Source organism: Apostichopus japonicus, chromosome 15 (genome assembly GCF_037975245.1).
Source record: "Apostichopus japonicus isolate 1M-3 chromosome 15, ASM3797524v1, whole genome shotgun sequence".
Classification (NCBI taxonomy): Eukaryota; Metazoa; Echinodermata; class Holothuroidea; order Aspidochirotida; family Stichopodidae; genus Apostichopus; species Apostichopus japonicus.
In genome coordinates this window covers 25,426,476-25,450,176 of record NC_092575.1, presented here as the reverse complement: position 1 = coordinate 25,450,176, position 23,701 = coordinate 25,426,476, and the positions used below count along the sequence as shown (strand labels likewise).

Here is a 23,701-nt window from a genome sequence, read left to right as displayed (position 1 = left end):
TGATCATCCTGTTTCTACTCTTTATGAAACAGTACAAATTCCTCATAATGAAATTATTATTTTTCTAGCTCCCAAGGAACTACTCATATATTCCTTTCCTTAAAGAGTCCTATTATTAAGTTATGTTAATGCATGGTTTTCTACAAACAATCCTAAGCCATGTTTTGGTATACCTAAAACAAACTAGTACAGAACATGAAATGTTGAACAGCTTTGAGTAGCAGCTCCCTGGTTAAATAGATAGTTGCCCTACTCGTGAGCTGTGATATGGAACAGGAGGCTTGTGGGTAGATCCAAAAGGAACAGGAAGTGGGCAAATGTCCAGCTGGAAATGTCTATTGGGGAGGGAGAGGGGGGAGGGGAACATTTATTAAAATGTTAACAAAGTTTGTAGGCTATTCATATATGTTGAATAGAGACAGGTATTCCTGGTCATAAATACCTGGATATAGTAAAGTTTTGAGGTCTTGAAAAGAGTTGGGAATAGTTTATTACTAACAGTGTATACAATAAAGGTCATCACTACTGGCCTCTCAATTTTAGCTAAAAATTGCATAAAGTGAAAATTATTACTTTAATTCCCAGATTTCTTTGAACTTGCAAAGAGTTTTGAAACAGCCAAAAAGAAGACAATTTAATGATTCAAGATTAATGAAGGAAAATAATTTGAAGCTGTTTGCAAAATGCTAAGTTTGAACATGTGTGCAGCAGTAAAGACTATTCTTTGTAAATTATGTAAATTCCAGCTGATAAGATGTTACCCAGAGGTGATATTAACTTCTGTCATTACACAAAGGAGTAGTGCTGTCAGTGAATGAAGGCCAGCGATCCTTTATCATCCCTCCCATTGGCATCTCATTAATTAAGGCTAAAACAGTGTTTTGTCAAAACTCCATTAATGAGCTGTAAATTACATGATTCCCCTGCACATTGTAGCGCTCTCCTATCACAATTTGAAACACATTTATCCCTTGCTGTTTAGAATTTCAAAGTTTGATATCCTGGCTGAACTCTGCGAGACATTCCTGTAAGACTGACTCTTAATTAGCAACATCTTGGATGTAGAATGCGATACCGGCTGAGAGAGTATGTCCCTGCATGATAACATGTCTTGTATATAATGACTATACATTGAGTAGGGTCACTAACACCCCACTGGTGCTCAATTAATATCTCTTTCCTTGGAAGATTTATCAATTTGAGAGTAATTTGATTGTTTCTTCCAAGCTGAACCAGTCTTTCTTTCTTTCTTTCTCTTAGTGTATTGAGTTTGCAATGGGCCAACTTTCTAAACTGTATACCATTGTGTGGAGTTTTGTGCACGTGTAGTTTGGCAATGAACATTGAACATACATATCAGGCCTTTAATTGTCAATTGACTGAAATCACGGTATCATTTTCAAAACCTTGGCATGCTTTTAACTATTCAATACGGATGATGGGTTTCCAGCCAGTTGGGACAGTTTCCTAATGCTAATACCTCTCTAAACTGTTCTTCCATATCATGTTTCAAAGCAGTGGTATTGACAGTATGAACAGCTCCTAACTGTTATCTGATAGAAACATGATATTCATACTGTACTGCTCATACTGACACTATGAGTGCTCTGAAGCAGTACAGCATAGAAAAAAATTGTCTGAACTGGGTGGGGTTTCACTAGCTCAGTGGTTAACTGGAATATGTGTGAATCAAATTAAGGGCAGCTTGTAGTTATCTGTTAGTGTCGCCTCAGTACACATTTGGACTTACTATCTATATATTTCATTAAATATAAAAAAACAGATTATGGTAATACTGTAGCTTCACCATGTTATTTCCAGTGTTTTCCACTCAACAAGCTTAAAAATTAATGATGATAATTTAACATAGTAGTTGCAATGAGTATATGTAGTATACTCACTCTATTGCCATTTAAAAGAGAATCACAGATCTCAAGCGTGCATTAAAGTACTAATGTATAATTGTAGAATGTGTTTTTTTTTCCACCAGAGTTTGGGACATTTTTTTTTCTTCTTCAAAAGTGAATTTGAAACTTGATCTTGAATGTTGATCTTAATCATGTTTGCAAATTAGCACAGTTGATTGGCCAGCCATATCAATGTTTTGTCTGATCCATTGCTTTGTCCAATTTAACGATTACACTTCATGATGCAAGTGCTAAATCATAAATGTACAGAGATATTTTCATTATGAAATGGCAAAATTTGGCAAATATTTACCATTTGTCCTGTTGAGTAATCCCTCAATGGTATTCGTAAATTAGTCCACTACAGATATAGTCATCTTAGATTGCGGGATTATAAATCTTTTCTGCTGTGGTTTAGGGTAATTGTGTGGATTGTATAGAGCTCTATGAAAAGTTTGAAATCCATTCAAAATTTCACTAAATCACAAAACTAAAAACCAGCCCCACGAATCAACGCCTGAATGCATCAACATGTTTCCATGGATCGATCAACCATGAAAGATAACTCTCGTATAATTCAAGGTTTTTTAACACCTCCCTGTCTCTGAGAGCAGTCACCTTACATTCGTCACGATTTATTCTGTTCCGATGCCTGATTGGCCTTGGGAATCAATCATTTATCAGGCTAACGATTGATGATGCGACAGAATCAGACATATTGTTGCCTCATCTCTACAGTTCTGTAGTATGTTCCAGCCAGTTAAGCTCATATCATAATATACAGAATTGTCTGTATCTGATCGTTGCCAGGAGATGACTTTGACAAATGACTTACTGTACATACGTTGTTATAGATGGTTTTCTATCTTTTCTGTTGTTCAGTCGACATATTGCTTATATTCACAGAACACTTGCTTAGAGCTCCTACAGATGTAGCTACTATGAAGTAACATATTTTGATAGTTGTAAATTCGTCCAATGAGCAGCCCATGATATACCAGTAGTCTCTTACACCTCTCCCATCTCTCCCCTCTAACAAAGTAGTAAGGGTACAGTTAGTAGCAAAAACAGTTAAAAATCTAACAATGGAAATAAAAGAATCATGCAGTTATGAACTGCCTAATCATAAAACTTTGCACTATTCATGGTTTGAAATTTGGTATTTTACAAGTTTATATTTTGGTTGCAGGAAAGGGAGACAAACTACAGCCCAGTTAGAAAGCTTTGGGTTTATAGAATACTGTTTAGGCCAACTTATATCCTTACTCTCCCAAAACTTAAATGGTTCAGTAAAAATTCAAAAAGTGACTAGTAGGTTGCAGATTTCAGCAGTAGAGTCCTTCTATAATTTCATTGTTTATGCGTGGTTCCCTCAGATTATTTACAACTCTGAGCGTACTATACATAGCGGCCAATGTAGGTATACTTGACGTTTATCAAACTACATGAATACTCATTGATATGCTAGTAAGGTACTGTAGTCCATTGCTTTAGGCCAGACCTGTCCATCATGCATCTACTGGACCTCCAGACCATGATGGACCTTTACGACCAAAATCAAATCTAATCTAATGAAAAATTTCAAAATTGAAAACGAAAGAAAAGCTTAAAAGTGTGCAAGAATTCAGGTCTACATTTGAGAAATTATGCAGTATTCAGCTGAGGGTGTAATAGTTAAGATTGTATAACAAATAAATTGTTTAGAGAACTGGTAATGATGATGGGAAATGGATGTGGATATCTGCTTTAAGAAGCTAGCAAAGATGCCAACATTTTGCATAGGTGTACTCACAACTGTGGAGATTGCCCCCCCCCCTTACACCCCCATCCCTTGGGCCATGTGTGAATTCAATATCCTGGTTGTTGCAGCTGTAGTCTGCATGTACATCCATTCTAAAATGTATCTACCATTGTTGAAGTCTATTTGTTTTGGTTTGGCACAACTTTTCCTTACTTGGCCATTTCTTCTGGTTTACTTTCTCCCTCAGACTATGATCAGTCATCATCCCTTCATAGTGAAAATCCATCAAACGTGGCAGAACAAGTTAAATCTTCACATAGGTAAGTTATATTCATTACCATGGTTACTAGTGGTACATGTTCATAACTGTGAAAATCCATCAACGTCGCAGAACAAGTTAAACCTTCACTTAGGTAAGTTATATTCATTACCATGGTTACCAGTGGTACATGTTCATAACTGTGAAAATCCATCAAACGTGGCAGAACATGTTAAACCTTCACTTAGGTAAGTTATATTCATTACCATGGTTACCAGTGGTACATGTTTATAGTGAAAATCCATCAAATGTGGCAAAACAAGTTAAACCTTCACATAGGTAAGTTATATTCATTACCATGGTTACCAGTGGTACATGTTCATAGTGAAAATCCATCAAACGTGGCAGAACAAGTTAAACCTTCACTTAGGTAAGTTATATTCATTACCATGGTTACCAGTGGTACATGTTCATAGTGAAAATCCATCAAACGTGGCAGAACAAGTTAAACCTTCACATAGGTAAGTTATATTCATTACCATGGGTAACACATAAAGAAGTACATTATATCTGCCGTAGCGTGTTAGTTTTCAATCTTAGTTTGATGTGACCCGTTCTGTTGATTGTGTGTTGCCTGTTTAGAGGTTATTCAGTTTATTGGATACTGTCCAGTCTTTGTCTTTTCTGGGGACATAAGATGCATTTTCCCATTTGGTCAGAATTAATACCAAACTCAAAAGGATAGTCCAGTCTCCAGAGGGAAATTTCTTTTTTGACTGATAGAAGAAGATCATTTTCTCAACATTCTGGGGAATATTGCATTCAATTCATATGTATCATTTAGAAAAACAATATCAGAGGACATATTTTGTACCAAAAATGATTTTCAAGCAAACATACATGCATGATGTCAAAAATGTATTTTATGTTTTCCTTTAAAAATCTTAATCCAGTGTTCTTCAAAATTAGGATTTGATAACAACATATTAATACAGTTACCAATCATTGCCAGAACAGTGCAACCATTATCCAATCCAATTTTCTTCAAAATTGGGATTTGATAACAACATGTTGAATCCAGTTTACAGTCATTTCAAGAAAGTTACAACCATTTTCCAATCGAATGTCAAAACAATTAAGTGAAAAATATACAGCAAAATGAAGCTTATTTCGTTGTCCTGTGTAAACTATGACATCATGCCTGTTTATGGTTATTTTTATGGTTTACCAATGGCACAAACTGTAAAAATTGTAACTATAAATATATCTCGATAATGTAAAGTTGGCAAGCAAATTTCACAGAGATGTTAAGTACAGTATATATGTTTTTCTCTCAATTAGTCAATGCTCTTAGATATTTTTGTAATAAGGACATTTACTTCGCTCCTTGCTTACCTGTTTCCTCACAACCTTAGCACTCTTGTTCTACCTTGCCTAGAGTGAACAAGTAACCTTTTAACACTGTGCGCTCGCTATATCCGATTGTGTGAGGGGACAGGTAAGCGAGGAGCGAAGTAATATCCAAACCGGCCAGTTTTGGAATATTTCTCAAACTAAGATCATTGTTATTGCGGTTCCAACTAGTTTGCCACCTGTGAAGTGACTGATTAATGAGCGTCATCCAATTCTCAACATATCATTGTTTCAGAATTCAAGGAAAACATGAAATGTTTGAATTTTTATCTCATTATCTGATATGAGACTTGACTAGTCATGCATAATAAACAGCTATATTGGTATGAGATTTCAGTATCAAATATCATAAACAAATATTCAAAATGAAAAAATGGGGCTTTAAGGCAGTATTTGGCAACGATTCTGAAGATTAATTTCATGCCTTATCCCATTACAGTGCAGCTAATCAACTTATATGTTTGAATTTCATCGTAGATGAACACAAAATTGATCTATGTACCTGATTACGTGTGTGCCGTATGTCATTAAATCCTTCGTGATCAAAAAAAATTTTCGTGAACAAGTTAAAGCTAGAGAAAAACACTGAGATAAACTGGTTATAAATTGCAGTAAATGTATTTAAGTGAGATCGTCTGAAGATTGCATCCTAGCAGGGTCTTGTTTAGATCTGGGATAAACAATTCCTCAGAAATCGTAGATTTCATAGTATGCATGTAGCACTGATTGCAATGTCTGATGTATATACAGTACTGTGAATATATATTGTTACAAACAACTGTATTGCAATTGTATGTACTGACAGTGTAATATGTAATGTACAGCATCACTGTGAGTTGATTTTCATCAATTTGCATTACTGTTCTTCTCTCTAACCTGTCTTAGACCTACGTACCCTGTACTGTTCCCCATCCTCTCACTGTATATATGCTACCTCAAAATTAGAAGACTGGTCACATGTCTTCCAAAATATCTGCAAATATCAGACATAAAATACTTTACATAAATTATGCAAAAGATGCTTCCAAACTTGTTGGGAAAATTTAGGGCTCTTAAAATGCAACCTGGATTTGGATGCTAGGCTTGGCCGTATCCTAGCAACCAAAAAGTTTTAAAAAGTTTTTTTGCCCAAATTCATCCTTTTGAGACATGTGGCAAAACACCATATCAATTTCAGGCGATTCTGAGAGGGTCGACGTGGAATCGGCCCAAAAATCTGTTGATTTGGCATGGATTGACCCCGGGATGAACACATCCAAATATTCCATTCAGTTTGACCTTTAAAAGTATTTTTCGGAAGAAAGGAGATGTGAAATCCTTTCCAACAAGTTATTAGCATTAATCTTTGAATATTTAGATGACAATATGTTTTACTTTGATTACAACCACAAATACTTAGTCTAGTAGATACATACTTCGATGTCTGGAATGTTCCTTTATAACCGCATTTCTTTTTGAATCTGATGACTCTCCCAACACCTTAATCACATTTTATTACAACTCATGCTCCTCACCTTCTCAAGTATCCATTTCCAATTGATGAGGAACCATCTGCATGGGTAGCTGTTTTGTCAGGGTCTATTTCAGTTTTATGATTGCTAATTAGAGAACTTGGCACGGCAGATGCTAGGCCTGTCCTGAAGGATCCTTGGCTTTGATCAAAATGCAATCATTTCTTGACGAAAACTTGGTACCATTCATTAAATGACTGAATGCTTAGATTTGGTAGATGTAGCTATAGATATATTTTACATAGATTATTTTTCTTGGGGAGAGGTGGGAGGGGGTGGAAGTGGGGATTGTGGGAAGGAAGAGAGGGTGGTGGAAGTTGTATAGTTACAAGCCCTCCTTGATATATACTTTCATTATAATTTAATAACATATGACAGGCTGCGGATTAATCGCTTTAATACAAAATTGTTGTTTTCTTACTGACAGTATATAAGTACTATTACTTTTCTTTTTAATTTGATAGTAATGGAGTTTGCAACGCATGGAGACCTCTACACATTATGGCTATTGGAGAACGCCTTCCAGGAATCAGCTGTCTGTATATACACCGCAGAAATTGCAATGGTTTTAGAATTCCTTCACAACGCAGGGATCATCTTCAGGGATTTAAAGGTTTGTAGCATTTCAAATTGCAATGCACGTGTAAACCTAGAGTATATGTGACGGATGTACAGTGTGACACTTATGCACAAAAACTCATTCCATTCTGCCATGTGATATTACTCTGTCAGTCAGTGGTTCCTAAGGGTGTCATTATGAAGGGGCATGAGGGTGGTATAGACTAAGAAGTGATACCAATTCTTCCACGTAATATCATGGTCACCTGGTTAAAAAAATTATGTTGTTTCTTAATTTTTATGTCATTTTACAGATGGAAAATATCCTTCTCGATCACAATGGTCACATAAAACTGACTGACTTTGGGCTTTCAAAATGGTTACAGAAAAATCAACGCACCTCAACGATATGTGGGACTCTGCAATATATGGGTAAGTTAGGTTAACAATTTATACCACCAAGAGAGACACCATAGGCCGTCAGTGTAATATACTCCAGCCTACAATATGCTTACAGTAACATGTCAACTTTACAGCAGTTGTTCTATTCATGAAGTAGTTTGGTGCAATATGTTGTGTACCCAGAAAGTGGAAGGCACAAGGAGTACTAATGTTGAAGTATAGAATGCCTGCTCTGATTGAGGAGAAAATCTTCCAGCTCCACTCGATAAATGTTACACTTAGATATAGTAGCATGAGATGGAAAATACTTGTAGTAATGGAAAAGTATTTTGCCTCTAAGATGGTGTGTGACATGTGTCACTGAGCATTTACATCGCCTCTAGTGCTCTGTCTTCACGGTTCTCCTACTCAAGCCCTGTCCCTATATATTCCATAGGCTACCAAACTCTGATCGGCCGCAGATCGAAACGTTCACTGTGAAGAGAAAGAAAAGTATAAAGAACTAAATTATAGCCTTGCGTTGAAATTTGTTTATCGAAATTATTCATATTTATTGTATGAAATGTAAACAGTGTTCTTTTAATATGTTGAAGTTTCTCTGGATCTTCGGTGCTGCAGAGATTCAAACTTCTTTTTGACTTCTGTATCATTCATTACTTTAATTTTTCTTATCTTGTCAGCTCCTGAAATACTTTTAGAGGAAGACTATACTCATGCAATTGATTGGTGGTCCCTTGGTGTTATCATGTACACCCTACTGGTGGGCAGATACCCCATAGATGGTGCCAAGAATCACTATACAATGCAGAGGAAAGTCCTTCAACACAGGTATCAACCACCAGAACATGTCAGCAAGGAAGCGGGAGAAGTTCTCGCACTGGTAAGCAGAGTGTTCATAAAGTACTGGAGACTGCATGGTAACTTCAATGGTTCAGACAGACCCAATGAGACGGGGTGGGTCCGGGGGTACGACCGTGGGGTATGTGGCCCTCGGGAATACGGATGAACAAAGACGTACATGCTCTTTGTCATGATATCGTTAAGCAACTGTGAAGACATGAAAAGAGGTATCCGGTGACATAAATATCTCTGAGGTCCGACCTGGCTCTCAAGCAACGACTGGGGTTTAGAATATCAAGTATGGTTTTAAGGTCATTGGATTGGAAATTGCATCCAGACCAAAATCATACTTAAAACATCATCTTGTATTCTCATACGGGACTGAACAGGACTTTTCAACTCGTAGTCGTATTCAGGAAGGAATTATGACCAGTGCTAGGAGTCTTTTAAAATCCACCAAACCTACTCGCAGACCTTATACATTCTGGATACAAACTAACAGTAATAGTGACACAACAATGCTACAGTAATTTTTTGGCCTTCTTCTAAACGTCAAAAGTTATCCAAGCCCCTCATCTCCTTGTGTCAAGCTGTCAAATCACATCCACTTGTCATTGTCTTTTACTTTAAGACTATTAAATCTGGAAAGCAACCTCAGATTGCCCCACATGAATATACTGTTGCTTATCATCTTGAAATATCAGAAACTCCATTTAAAACTGGATTGGGGGCTCTTTTATTACATTGATAAGACTTGCAAATTTTCTATTTAGTATCAACTTTTGAAAAATGTTTTTTTTAGTTTTATCATTTGGATTGTCTTTCTTCTATGTTCAGAATTTATTGGAAATTTATTCTTGTTAAATGAATATCATTGTCACATCTAACTTAATTCCTTTCTATTCTTTCTTTCCATTCCAAGCTACTGAAGAAAAATCCCAAAGAACGTCTCCAAGCTCTAAGAGAATTTGAGAAGCTGCCATTTTACAGGGATTTTCCCTTTGAGCAGCTTTTAAAGAAGAACATCGCACCAAAGAATTTCCTGAGGAGGAAGCTCCCTCCCACTCTTGCCAGAAAGTACTACGACAGTTCAAGTGCCAAGCGGAGGCGGAAACTGGGACAGAGAGCCCACGAAGGTCTCAGCGAGTTTACAGTAAGAGAGAGAGAACAGAGCATTTATTAGTTGTTGTAACAGCTGTTGGTCTTTTGCTAGGATACATCTCCCTGCCACACAAGATGGTAGACAAAATGATGTTTTGTTTGTTTGTTTGTTGCAGTTTGTCCGGCTCAAAGGACATCTCGTTGAGTTTGGATTGTCTGTGCATAACACTCTCTCTAGGCATGCAATGATATCATGACAGATATCCCTGTATGCACATCCTACAAGGCATTTAACAATTAAAACAAAACGTCATCGTCAAGGTTGTTAAATGCATCAATTTTGCTGAGAGGAAAGATTTTTCACAGCATTTAATAAACTACATGGTACTTAGGTGACTTCAGGAAAATGAAAAAAACTGCAGAAAAAAAGCAGATATTTGTATGTCCTCGACGGTGTAGTATTTTGTTTGCTTCCTGGTGTGTTTCGATTTGTTTTGATACATAGATAGTCCAAAGAGCTCCGTACACAACATCACACCTTTCAAGCTGTAACCTCTGTATCTTATGATGTCCTTGAACAATTTATATGCTACTGGAAGAATCCTTTGGCATTCCCCTATTTTACTATTCTTAAAACCTAGGAAATCTTTTTTATATCAATCTTGTAAACTGTGCAAGTTTTTGTTACTGTGTTAGATTTTAAAGCCTTTTATGTTTAGTGTCACACTTCAGTTTATGTTGCTTTGCATATTTAAAAACAAAAGTATTGCATTTTCTCTGAAAAGGAAGAATTTACAATATTTTATGATATAAATGGCTTGATGACAAGGGCAACTCAAGGTTAACTTTGTGCCATGTGATATATCCAAGGATGTGAACATGTCGCCAGAGAGGTGGGAAGGTTTTGAGCCATCCTTTGGAAATTTAAAAGCACAATCCTAATGAGATGGAAAGCCTGCTACATGTAGTTGTTAAGTTTCGTCCTTTCAAGCGTGCTTGCTTTATCCTTCCTCTCTCCTGCACATTCCAGAGAAAAAACCTCAATAGTGTGTAGGAGTAATCTTGTTATATTTGAGATTGTTTTAACTTAATTCATGGAAAGCTTAGTCGCCTGGAGACTGAAAATGCAAAAACGAGTAGAAGACCAAACAAATGAGAAAAGAAAGAGAAAACCAACAGAAGCAGAGACAAAAATTAGCGAAAGGAAGCTGTTCGTTTCATAGGGTACACTGTAAATATTAAAGTGTTTCTTTTGGTTTTAAATAATGACAGGGATGGATAATTCTGTTGATTAAAGGAGGGAGCAAGGTTCATATTCTTGTTTATTTGTCAAAAGCAGATTTGAAGGGATGAAATTGAGGGATAGTTCTGATGGCTTAGATTTACCGGGCTGATTTTGAGATTAAAGGCATTGAAGACTCGCCCCAAACCGTGTGCTGCCATCTGAAAAAGTTAACTGTCCGTTTCTTGCTAGTTAAGTTTTCTTCTTGTCGCTACAAAATGCAGATAGTAATCCAACGTGATACCTTGTTATCTTTTATCTGGACCTGAGATATCCATCGCTGCTATGTAAACTGTGTTGTGGGTATTGACCGTAGCTGTCTGTATTTACTATACACTGGTGGCTAATTACCAACGGTATCAAGCTGTGTGTGTATTTTCTGGGATCGATGGTGATGTCTAACACTTCGGTTACACCTCATTCGAAACTAGGTCTTTTGTTTGTGCGCGAGTCTTCAATGCCTTTAACCAAGTTCGATAATCAGTTTGTTTAGTTCCCTACATCACTTACCTGTCTCCTCACAACTTTAGCAATGACACTGAAATCCTCTCTTAACATGAACAAAGCATCTAGACAATCAAAATTAAGCTTTGTGATAGCACCATACAAATAGTTTTTTTAAGTAGATAGAAATAAATAGATAAGGAAACAAAGTTTACAGACCAAGTTCTCATTCTGGTTGTTATTACTTTACGACCTGAATCATCTCAATAACCTGGTTGGGGGGGGGGGGGTTGGGGGGTTGGGGGGAATATTAGTTATCGTAAGTTTGATCTGCAAAGTTTGTTCATAATCAGCGTGGGTACAAGGAAAAGGGGACAAAAATACAACCTTTTCTCAAGTGACTCTAGCTATAGTGGCATTGCTATGCTATATTGAAAAACAAAATTGTGAAAGGTCACTAGGTTTTAAGAGATACATTGTTTGGTATTTTAAGAATAAATTCCTTCTTTTTCTCTTACTTGAATCATTATTATAAGTTTTCCTCTACTCTTTATTTAGTGTTGTCAATGATAATCTATATATCTTTTACAAGATTTTCAAATCTGAATTTATCAAATAGCTCTTTCAACTTTTGCTCTTATTATTTCAGATTGAAAATTTTGAATGGATTCGAGTGACAGAGCTGTGAACCAAATGTGACTGGAGAAAGAAAGGACTGCCTGTTGGACAAAAAGGAGAGACGCACAAATGAGCTCAATTATGCAGCGGTGTGACAACATCGAAACCAAAACACACAATCACCAGTTTGGAGCGGTATAGTAAGAACCAGCCCGGATAAAGGTCATGCAGATAGTATGGGTTCTTGTTGGTTATAAATCGATAGTTTTGTAACTTTCAGCAAGATACAACGAAACATTTGTTCGGTTGAGATCGCAGTGTAGAAGCAGTGGTTATTCAGTTGTTGAGATATTCCCAAAGATTTTGGATTCCGAGAAGTCTTGTAGTGCTGTTTTGGTGGATATTCTTTGGAGACAGCGGCTAGTTGTATATAGTGATGGTATTCCAATTTGAATACCTTTGCTGTAATTGTGTCTAAGTTCTGTTTGACCTTAATGAAAGATCTGATATCCTCTTTGAACAGAAGCAGTTTCTCTGATAGGAGACTCAAGCTATGAGGAAGTCTTGATGTAAAAGCATTTACTCAAGATAGTTTTCAACAACACCACAAGTCTGTCAATACTTGTTATTGTTGTGTTCATACGTCCATGTGTTGATAGTTATCACAAAAATCCATAAATATTAAAGCATTTTTATAAGTGAAAATAAACCCTGAAATGGAAGGCCTTACCGCTAAACAGTAATTAAGAATCATTCCATACCTTTAGTACCCCAGTGGTAAGCGATCGGTATAATTGTAACCATACCATAGTGTACTATAAGTACTGTACAGCAGTCCATTTAAAAGCCACATACACATATATAACAGGACAAACGTTTTGCCAAAACTGATGGTGGCTTATGTGGCTATCACTACAAAATTAACCATGCTTCCACTTTGTGTCTTGGACATTGAAAGCAACAGATTTTTTTGTTTTGTTTTAACCAGAGATTGAAATCCCCCATTAATTCTATAATATTTTTGATACCTGGCATTGAATGAAGATATTCTGTTGATTTTTTTTTCTTTTTGATTTTAGATCAGTAACAGGATGTAACGTTGGTATGGGTCTTAGCTGACAGCGCGACTGATAATTTCAGTCGTGCCTTTCAATGTGTGCAGTCATTCCCTCCTCACCCCCCCCCCCCCCCCTCCCCTACTTGCTATGTCCCCCTCTGTGTTTTACTGTCTATGTTACCTTAATGAAGTATAGTTATCTACCCCACATCAGATGACCTATTAGTTGGAGTAACAATGCATATACATGGCTATATATATATATATATATACATAGTCTGTGTAGTGTATGCCACGACACTGTAGCAGGTATCAATATTGTTCAATGTGACCAAACAGTCAAGCATTGATTAAGCTATTCAGTCTATGGATCTGAGATGGTTATGTCACATGACATTGTCTTCAAGATCAATTCTGAAATGAAGGGAAACTTTTTGCACCATTGGAGTCTACCATGACACTGTTAATGAATTAACCTATGATATGAGTAGCTATTTTCAAACTTATATTACTTATAGTGACATTTTGGGAAGCTGATGGTTGATCTGGGGGATGTTGTGACTCACATCTGTTTAACCATAATGCCAAATCATAAATTTCATTAATTAGTGTGATCTCCTCTATCCAAGGAAAACTTGCAAACAAGTTTAAGAGAAAACACTATTCCCCTAAGATATCTCAAATGTTGGTGTATTAACAGCATTTCTTCTTGGTTGTATTCATATAGAAGTATTCCCTCGTGAGATTTTTAGCTACCTCTCCCCAGGTGGCTGGTCGTAAAGCTGATTACCAAAGTCATACAGTTAATTTATACCTCACGTCATGCAATAGATTAAAAAAAAAAGGGGAAATCAGCTAATATTGCTGTTTAAGAAAGTGTTATAGGCTTTGAAAGATTAACCCTTTGAAAATAGGTTTTATTTAAAACAAAGATAAAACAAAGACTTCAATTGAAAACTTGTCCATAAAAAAGGTAAAATGAATACAAGTAATATTAGTACTCAAGGAACCGACAACCAATTCTTCATATCACATGTAAAAAAGGCGAGACTTTTGAGAAATTTCCTAATTTTTCCCTTGGAGTATCCTTGACGTTATTTCAAAATTGTCCAAATGGGAGGGTTGGTAGTCTAGGAAGATTACTGTATGAAAGTAAATTATGATTGAGTCCTTTTGGTGGTGGCAGTAAACTAGCTACAGGTATCTGACCCAAAACCTCCATATTCTGTATCCCTCTAATGAAACAAAGATGTATCATTAGGCTACATGCTGAGCGTGACATAGTTTGACACACTTAAATCGTATGACAATACTTTGCAATTTTTTAATTTTTAACTTCACCATTATTTCAAGACTTTGTTTTTTGTTTTATATTCTTATTTTATGATAATACTTGCTTACTTTGTTAAGTTTAAGATGGCATTCACTGGTTAGCACTCACTTAAGTGACTCTCGAGCATTATTTGTTGTATTCTTTACCGTAGTTGTGCAATATATGTGAAATGAATGTTTTTTTTTTCCAAGTCAGTCTGTCCAAATACGCTTCATTTTAGAGTATGTTACCTTTTAATAATTCTAAAGTGTATTTCTCCCCCCGCCCCTCCCTGACTCCCTTTTCTCTGCCATTTACAACAACAAATATTCATTTATTTCCTATAAAACCCATTGTTTGTGGCTGCATATTCAAACATTGTTGATGTTGGAACTGAAAACCAATGTTTAACTGACTCACAATTAATAATATGACCATGCATAGTTAAGACCCTGAAATAACACAATACAAGACAATCACTAATTGCTCACCTGCAACATGGCTGATTGGCTACATATGCTATCAGTTGACCAACCACAAAGCACAATTTGGTTGACATCTCTATATGGACCAATCAGTGTACATTACTGCTTCCTCAACATGGAAAATGTGTATAAAGAAAAATTTGTGAATTTTACATCATGAATTATTCATAAGGGTAAAGGTTAAGGTCTACAGTATGTTGAGTAATAGTTATATTACCATATCATTGTGTAATAGTAGTTACAACATTAGTAGTTCGATATCAATAACGGTTTGATACAATACTAATCCCCACCCACCACCCTCCACCCCCACCCTCACCCTCACGCACCACAACCACCAATCAATGACATGTTCCAGAGGGCTCATTCAGTCTGCTGCAACTTTAATCTTTCTTTCTTAGTCTTGTTTCCTATTTTAAACGAATATCAGGAAATATTTCATGATACAGGGTTTCGAAGCAACATTAGGGTATATTAGAAGATTTTAAAATTGAAAAAGTATGTTTTTTTTTCAAAACCCAGGTTGTGTTATCTCAGATTCTTATTTCATTTTCTTCAAATCTTCAGAACTCTGATTGAACAGACCATTGTGGCAATAGTTAATAATTTTCGTGTCGGTTGACAGTGCTTTTGTTTACCCTTTATTCAAATGCAGCTGTTGAACAGTTCATGGGAATAATCACAGATTGAGACAATAACAGATTGTAGAAATTTGGCTTCATGCCATTGTTTCCACCCCATTGTCTTCATTTTGAGGCATTGTTAAGCTGCATGTCCATTGTGACAGTCGACTAAACAGGAATTGTATTTTATGTAATTTAAAGGCTTATTCTGTAGAAGATGCATTGTCCTTAATTACATCATCAAATTTATCATTGTGTGCTTTTGTTTTAGAAATTGATTTAAAATTTTGGCAAACATGAGAATCCTGGACTGCACTCTACAAAAGTTAATCTTTGACCCTAAATATTTTGATAATATTCAATTGTGTCATTGAAAGATTAATACAAGAGAGGGATGTGGGGTGGGGTTGGAGTGGGTGGGGGGTGTAGGCCAATGGAGTTGGTGGTTGATAGGTTAGGGAGGTTATTATCGAACTTTCTGTAAGTACTGATATGATTTTTGCACTGACCTGTATCAACATGTAGTGACTTGCCTTTTCAATTACACTTACTTATTGTCTCAATTTGACTTCACTGAATATTCAAACATTTGCTCAGGAAGAATGATGGAGTGTATAGTGTATAATAGCGATAGGCTAATGTTATAATAACCATACAGTTTATTCAAATCCATTTTTTAAATATTTCCTTTGTACAAAACTCTGGTTATTTTTATCTTCATTGTTTTCGTATTCGTTATCATTGCTGCAAATTCAATTTTGTTTTCTTTCACACATATATATATATTTCTTTTCCTTTGCTTAAGTTTTCAACATTCAGTTCCTAAGCTGTTTTACTTTTGCCACACCACACAAGTGTTCTAATCTTTTTTAAATAGCACTCTTTAACCTTGTCTTCCTACTACATTAACTTAATATGTATATATACTTTCATCGTTCTCAACTTAATCAAAATAGGTTAAAATACCATGAGATGTTCACATCATTGAATTCAAAATGTTATAAAATAGGAAACGGAGAATTTCAAAGTTGCACTTTCCCGGTTTGGATTCTAAATAGCAAAGTCTGAAGTTGAAAAATAAATATATGATAGGTTTTTTTTTTTTTTTAAAGTAGACATGTTAGCCCTACTCCCAGTTGCAAAGTTTGTGCCATTCTTGAAGAGATAAATATTGATATTGTGAAAAAGAAAGCATTTAACAATAATCTGTGATGTCAATTAAAAGGAGTAAACGAATTATTGCATTGCTTTTCAATTAAATAGGAATTAATGATTCATGTAACCTTGAAAAAAAAATCCAACTGTGTGATTTGATGATCATTTATGTCATAAGGTGTGACCAAGTATACAGCTTGATCCAGTGTCAAAGGGATTTTAGTTGTGGATGGTTCACAGAGATCTTACTTGTTCCAGTGAAAGCAGGGAAAAAAGAATTATTGAGATTATATTTCCAAGGAAAATGAGTCAAGTTCAAAAGGATATTACTTGCAAGAGGACAGGTTGTAAAGATATGAAGTGACAAATGTGTTAACTTTTACTTGAGCAATCTGTTTGATTATGTGTAAGCCTCTTACTTTGTGATTATGTGTAAGCCTCTTACTTTCTATCTGATTCTGACTATCTGATTATGTGTAAGCCTCTTACTTTAAGATTCCATTCAATGGACTTTATCAATGATGTTGTATGTTTACAAAGGTATTAGTTCTGCAAAGACTTCTGGGTTTTCTGTCAAGACAGGAAGGGAAAAGCAAGAGATGTTCTAAATGTTAACCTGTTAACCTATTTATAAGTGGAGCCTGGTGACACAATAGTCCCCTGGGTCTGACTTGGCCTCTTGAGGCCTCCGGCGAGGCAATCTCCCAGCTAGCACAAGTCCCAAGATACATTTTAATTGAAAGTTCTGCTGAGCAGTATACTTTGTTGTTGTGGCTGGTTCATTGCAATAATGCAAACATAATGGTGGGCTTGTACAGTACTTGATTTAATGAACTTAAGGTTTCTTAAAATTGGTTTTGTCTTTTATTACATGTCTTTTACTATTTTCTTATGCTCACCCCTAAATTCAGTTGCTATTGTGTATTATGTCATTAAAAAAACAAACAGTTATCCTAAGTCATGATATGGCAAATATTTGCTGAGTTTAGTATTAATCCATAAGCCAGTTCCTTTTTCCTCTAGTGATACAACACATCCTTCTCCAACCCCTCCAATGATTTTTATACATCTGTCAGTTGCTTTTTGAGGTGTTCACCTGCTGCCCTGTATGTTCTACCCTGATTCTTTTCTCCCCTAGCCCTGTGCACTTCTCTACCCCCCCCCCCACCATCCATTATCTCTTATAAAGTAAATTCAAAAAGTGTTAACCGTGCAAGAATTTGTAGGGTTACGTTTAATACTGCTCCATGGTCTCCATCAGTATGCACATGAGATAAAAAGAAAAATGGATATTGAAATAAAATATTGATATGAAGATTTCCATGAATAAATGATGTTTATCACAAGTTGTTTGAAAGGTATAAATTCTGGGAACATGCTCTTACATTGCATGTGTTATATTATTCTTTGCATAGTAATGTTACAGATTGAGTCATATCGTTGCTTGTTTCTATTATTCTGATTGCCCTGTATAAATTTACTTGTTCGGGGAATATCACAAATTGATTTGCAATCACAATGGCAACTATTTTGTACCATTTTTAACTTTTCAACAGAATAGTTTCTATACAAGCTTCCATTGAAAAGTAAATACCACTGATTTATGGTATGTTTATTGATGTTTCTTCAATACTTACATGAGCACTGATTGTACTGTGTTTGTTCGAGCATTTATAAATGTTTAATTTTATCAAACCACCAGCAGTGTTTGTAGAATGTGGTAATAAAATATTCAAACTGAATTCCAACATTTATAACAAAGGAGGGTAAGGCTTACCAGGGCTGGTAGAGCTTGTTTGTCTGTTAAAGTGTATTTCTTATAATTCTTGATAATTTATCTGACAGTAAAAGTAGAGGCAGGTCAGGCCAAGATGCCAACATTGCTACAGTCAAATAATGTTCAAGTTTCTTGTCCAGTGTGTAGCTCGTTTTATTTCAAGGCATTGAAGACTCGCCCCAAACCGCGTGCGGCCATCTGAAAAAGTTAAATTTCCGTTGCTTGCAAGGGAAGTTATTTTAGTGTCGCTACAAAATGCAGACAGTAATGAAACGTGATACCTTGTTATCTTTAGCTGGACCTGAGATGTCCATCGCTGTATCATTTGTACACTGTGCTGTGGGTATTGGACCGCAGCTGTATGTATTGACAGTACACTAGTGTCTAATTACCGACTGTAGCAAGCAGTGTGTGTGTAGTTTCTGGGACCGATGGTGGTGTCTAACACTTCTGTTACACCTCATTCGAAACTAGGTCAGAGTACCGGCATTAGACGTTTCTTTTTGCGCGAGTCTTCACACCCTTTAATCTCTACTTATACTTGTGCATCGTTGAAGAAAGGAATTCTTTGGTCCTAAGTTTTTATTAAGAATGTTCTTCATGATCTCATCAAACACATTGCACAACACAAGTTGAAGAACAAAAGATATAATTTTTTTTTAGTGCAAGTAACTCTACCAATGATATGTCTATTTGTTATTTCTATCTTTTACTTCTGTCACATAGACCAATAATGATGGTTGGGTTGTGTCTCCTTGGCTGTGGAAAGGGAGGGTTTGGGGGGTGGGGGGCTCACGACAGTTATCTCTATCACATAGACCAAATATGATGGTTGGGTTTGTGTCTCCTTGACGAAGGTGAGGTGGGGAGGGGTTCATGACAGTTATTTCTATTACATAGACCAATAATGGTGGATGGCTTTGTGTCTCCTGGCTGTGGAAGGGGGAGGGTGGGGAGGGGGTTCATGACAGTTATTTCTATCACATAGACCAATGATGATGGTTGGGTGTGTCTCCTTTAACCTTTCTGGCATATTTTGGGTGAATGTTTGATTAATGATCCCGTGGTGTATTTCAGAATAAAACTTCAATATTATGTGATATGAGTTTAGTTTCATGAGTTTTTTATAAGTTTTATGAGTTTAGTTTGAATGATAGATTACACATTGTTGCTAAATTTTGTGGACAACACAAAGAATTATACCATTAACCATTTCCTTTGTAATGTAAATTCATAAAGTTTCAATGCCTTCTGGTGTTAGTATTATGTTCCATTCTGCAACTGAACCTTCTTCAGCTTGGACCAATCTGTGTCATTATGGATTCTCTTCTCCATAAACATTTTTTATCGTTTTTTAAATTTAATCAAGTAAAAAACCTAATTAATAAACACCAATAATATTGTTGACCTTGGTAAAGGTGTTCTCTTCAATTCTTCAGTCTGGTAGCATGCAACTCGATTCCTACATCATAACCTACTATCATCTGACTCCAGAATACCAACTTCTCACTCATTAACAAATCATTCAGTTTTTGATTGATGGTGAAATATCTTAACAGTACTAAGATTAACTATTAAGTATAGGACCTGATTTTTGTTTTCAAGTACCTGGTAACAAACCAAGTTAAACCAACTACACACCTTCAAGCATCTTGTGAAAGAATAATAATGTTGTGTTATTTCATTAAGCCAATTAATCTTGATTCCAATTGCAATGAAATAAATTGTGACAATAAATTGTTACACTTAATAATTGTTGAGTTTGAGTTATACTTTTCTGTGTACTCTGTACGATTCCTGGGAGGCTGTCAGGGATCATGACCGTACACTGCCTCAATGTCATGACTTTGTTCAGTTTTGAAAGCTGTACAGATTGCTCTCATCAAATTGGTCATTTTTTGTGTCATGGCATGCCCTAGTTTGTACCGTTACCAATGAATGACAGAAAATCTACAATACAGGCGGATAGTATGATTTACAGAAAAAACAGACCTGCTGACTCCTCCTTGGAAAATTAAAAGACAGACAGTAGCACCCGGAGATTGGTGTCTGAAACCTGGCGATTTTACAAAACATTTGGTATGTCAAATAAAACCAACTTTTTATTTAAAGAAAAATATCCACAACTCCACGTTAATCTGCTTTATGTTGTTTACCTGTGTTCAAGATTTTTGCATGTTTGAGTTTGTGCTGAGGTATGACCACAACTTGCAACTGGGTTCTACCAGGACTAAGTCATTTGTTGTAAATGACTTCAACCTTACCCTGGCATTTGTACAGTTTTGGACTTATCTTCAGTTCCTGGTTCATAGCTACACATAACACCTGTAGCTTTGTGTTTAGTATCTATTTCCTTTCCAGGGAACTCCTGATGCTCACTGGACACTATTTAACCCATTTAAAATACTGTAGACAACCTGTCTGTGATATCGATGCCAAAAGATGCTCAAGTAAGTTTGACCACAAAAAGTATCATATTGAAAAGATTACAAAAATAAAAACATCTCTTTTTTTTTCTTTCCTTAAACCAGTTTATTAGAATTTTCAATGAACAATATACTACCTTGGGGCCTATTAGCATCAAACAATATCAACATATTTTTTGAATGACCAATCACAGCAAAATAATGACATTCCCAATGCCATCTAGCTGCTCATGAAACTAGAATTCAGAACTGAAAATGTCCAAATGTAAACATTTTTTAAGAAGACCTTGAATTTTGATCATGCTTTGTCCTGAAACTTTCAATGCTGTGGTTGATGTAATTTAAGGTAGCAGGGTTAATTTACAGTTTTGTGTTCACTGTAACTGGACGTAGACATCGATTCTCTCCACTCCCAACATGAGATTTTGAAATCAAATGCCATTGCTAATGTCCATGTTCTGTCTCTTCAAACCCTTCAGGTAGGGCATTCTGCTCCGGGTTATGAAAAAGACTTTTATTGCCATCCCCCCATGGAAATTTCTGAAAGAAAGTAGATGAAAAACAATGCAATTTATTCACTATTATTGCCAACTAGCACTTTCATTAACACTGATAGAGCATAAGAAATGTTGACACTGGTGAGTTGGTGGTGCTGATGTACTGTTATGCCCAAATCAATAAAAAAACACTGTTTCCTATCTTTGTGCACAAAATGGTCTAACCAAAACATGTGAGAGCAAATGTATTGACCTCAATATGCACTATTTTAAAGACAATGCAGCCTACACAGTGAACATGTCTTTCCTTGGGGCCAGCAAAGCAATTGAACACTCAAAAGAGTATTTGTTGAATGTGTCTTTAATTTAAGTAGTTGTGATTGCAAACAATACATACCCCAGCATGTATAGCCTTTATTAAAGTTCTGATAAGGACAATACATCTGAACGTTCTTGTGTCTGAATGATGTTCTCATTCCACTCACTTTTCTTGAATTTTTTTTCAATTGCTCCATTTCTGAGAATGAGCCAAATTTGGAAAAACAGCACATTCTTATAACTGTGCAATTGCTGACAACACAAAAGTACCACAAAAGATTGTCTCGATGGTCCAGATTGAATGAATGAGTGTTTAAGTATTGTATTGCAAAAAAAGAAAAGAAATGTCAGCAATTGCTTTTACTGAGATTAATAATTAATGACGCTTTGACAAGGAACTAACAATACTGGCCGAGTCTATGCATTGGGCAAAGGAAGGAAAGCTATGTTGACAATGTTCACTCCAAATCTACCAGCATTTGTCTCCACTCAAAGAGCATTCTTAGGACCTCAGTGGCAGTTGCAAAGTTATGTGGCTGTAGAAAAACAACCACCATACTCATAGCAGTTATGTTTTTGGGTCGTGAATTAAACATTCAAACATGTTACATCCAGTATCAGCCTCATGGGGTACAAGAATGTTCCGTTAATTCCTGCAACAAGGATGACGGGTATATTAAAACATATGTTCACTTACCTTCGATCTGATTCTAAGATGGGCATACGGAACAAACTCCGGCTGATGATGGTGGGCCTTGTGTTCCATCTCCCCCGTGTAAGCATTATACATACAGAAGGCTATCGCAGGGCCTGCGACAATGAAAGTGACAATCTTCCAAGTCTTGGCTGATCCTGTACAACAGAGGAAACAAAAGGTGACAGGGCTTGGTTTCATGTGGATCAAATCTAACTTTGCCTAGCATAAATAGCAGACAATTGAAGTACTGACATTTTGTCAATGTGAAACTATGGGGAAAGATGAATGAAAGCCTAATCTAAAAAATTCTTTTTTCATATACTTGAAGCTTAGTGTTCAGTTTCAATGAATAAAATATATATTTGGCTATCGCACCATTTTACCTTTGAGAATATCCCTCTTATGCCCTCTTACTTTGATTTTTTCATTACAGAGGCTTTTTGCAGTATTTACTTAGGCAATAGGAATAGTTTTACAATTAATACTACGTTTACAAATTCAGATTATCAACACTAAATACTTATAGCTCAAAACTGCATTTAAAATGTATTCCCTTAATTGTTCTGTCCAATAATACTTACCAATGGCAAGATAAAAAATAATTGAAATAAGGTTAAGAAGATAACCACAGAAATATTGCCAAAAAGCATCGACTGACTGCAATACTTTTGGCGATGCTTAATTTTATTTGGTGAATTCTGAGTTGCTTCTGGACTTAAAAATAGACCAATTAAGTAAGGACTATGTTAGGCTGGGCACCTCACCTAGGCGAAGTTGGGCGCAAATATCAAGCAACTTCAGATTTGACAGTCTGGTCAACAGATGTATATTTTCCTTTTGGCCTGATCTATCGAACTTTGTTACATTATGTACCATTACGTTATGTTGCCAACCAATGAAATGGCTCTAGCCTTTGGGAATTTGTTCGCCGGTGGCGTACGTGACTTTTCCATTCACAAAATACAAGCTCAATAGCCTAGTGTTATTTCATTGTACTTTATTAGTACCACTCGTATAGGTGCCTAACGTGAAAATATGCACTTTCGGTATTTAGTCCACTTCGATGAAATTTTTCAACATATTTTAGCACTTTAAGCGAGTGAAAATTACTAACCATGGTCTGCAGATCCAGCGGCTAAGCCAATCTGTTCAGATGCTGCAGCAGATGACCTCCAAGATGTGGTAGAAAACCGTCTCATAGCTGTTCTTAGGGCCAACGCCATTTTGCAATCGAGCCTTTCTGTTTGGTGTGTGACCGTTAATAGGGCTCTAGAAAAG

General features: G+C 36.1%; 2 protein-coding genes across 3 annotated transcripts in view; one reads left to right on the top strand and one right to left on the bottom strand.

The window, feature by feature from the left end:
- LOC139981396 (ribosomal protein S6 kinase-related protein-like) overlaps nucleotides 1-21,197 on the top strand; it is a 52,218-nt gene extending 31,021 nt beyond the window's left edge. Inside the window, exons 5-10 of the mRNA XM_071993760.1 lie at nucleotides 3,896-3,968; nucleotides 7,296-7,444; nucleotides 7,704-7,821; nucleotides 8,472-8,671; nucleotides 9,554-9,784; nucleotides 12,108-21,197. Coding sequence (XP_071849861.1) covers nucleotides 3,896-3,968; nucleotides 7,296-7,444; nucleotides 7,704-7,821; nucleotides 8,472-8,671; nucleotides 9,554-9,784; nucleotides 12,108-12,146 — 810 coding nt within the window. The 3' untranslated portion in view covers nucleotides 12,147-21,197. The remainder of the gene's footprint in view (nucleotides 1-3,895; nucleotides 3,969-7,295; nucleotides 7,445-7,703; nucleotides 7,822-8,471; nucleotides 8,672-9,553; nucleotides 9,785-12,107) is intronic.
- Nucleotides 20,991-23,697, bottom strand: LOC139981399 (cytochrome c oxidase subunit 6A, mitochondrial-like). 2 transcript variants are annotated; one of them, XM_071993764.1, is made up of 3 exons: nucleotides 23,538-23,697; nucleotides 22,424-22,578; nucleotides 20,991-21,451 (listed from the first exon to the last, which is right to left on the bottom strand). In XM_071993764.1, the coding sequence occupies exons 1-3, from the start codon at nucleotides 23,644-23,646 to the stop codon at nucleotides 21,356-21,358; spliced, it is 360 nt and encodes a 119-aa protein (XP_071849865.1). In that variant the 5' UTR covers nucleotides 23,647-23,697; the 3' UTR covers nucleotides 20,991-21,355. The 2 variants fall into 2 exon arrangements, with proteins under 2 accessions (XP_071849865.1, XP_071849866.1); XM_071993765.1 differs by lacking the exon at nucleotides 20,991-21,451 and adding an exon at nucleotides 21,896-21,925.
- Between the last annotated feature and the right edge of the window lie 4 nt (nucleotides 23,698-23,701).

Coding starts and splice junctions, on each gene's coding strand:
- LOC139981399 (XM_071993764.1), bottom strand. CDS start 23,646: ATGGCGTTGGCCCTAAGAACAGCTATGAGACGGTTTTCTACCACATCT. Junction 22,579..23,537: donor CGCTGGATCTGCAGACCATG/GTTAGTAATTTT, acceptor TCTGTTGTACAG/GATCAGCCAAGACTTGGAAG. Junction 21,452..22,423: donor ATCTTAGAATCAGATCGAAG/GTAAGTGAACAT, acceptor ACTTTCTTTCAG/AAATTTCCATGGGGGGATGG.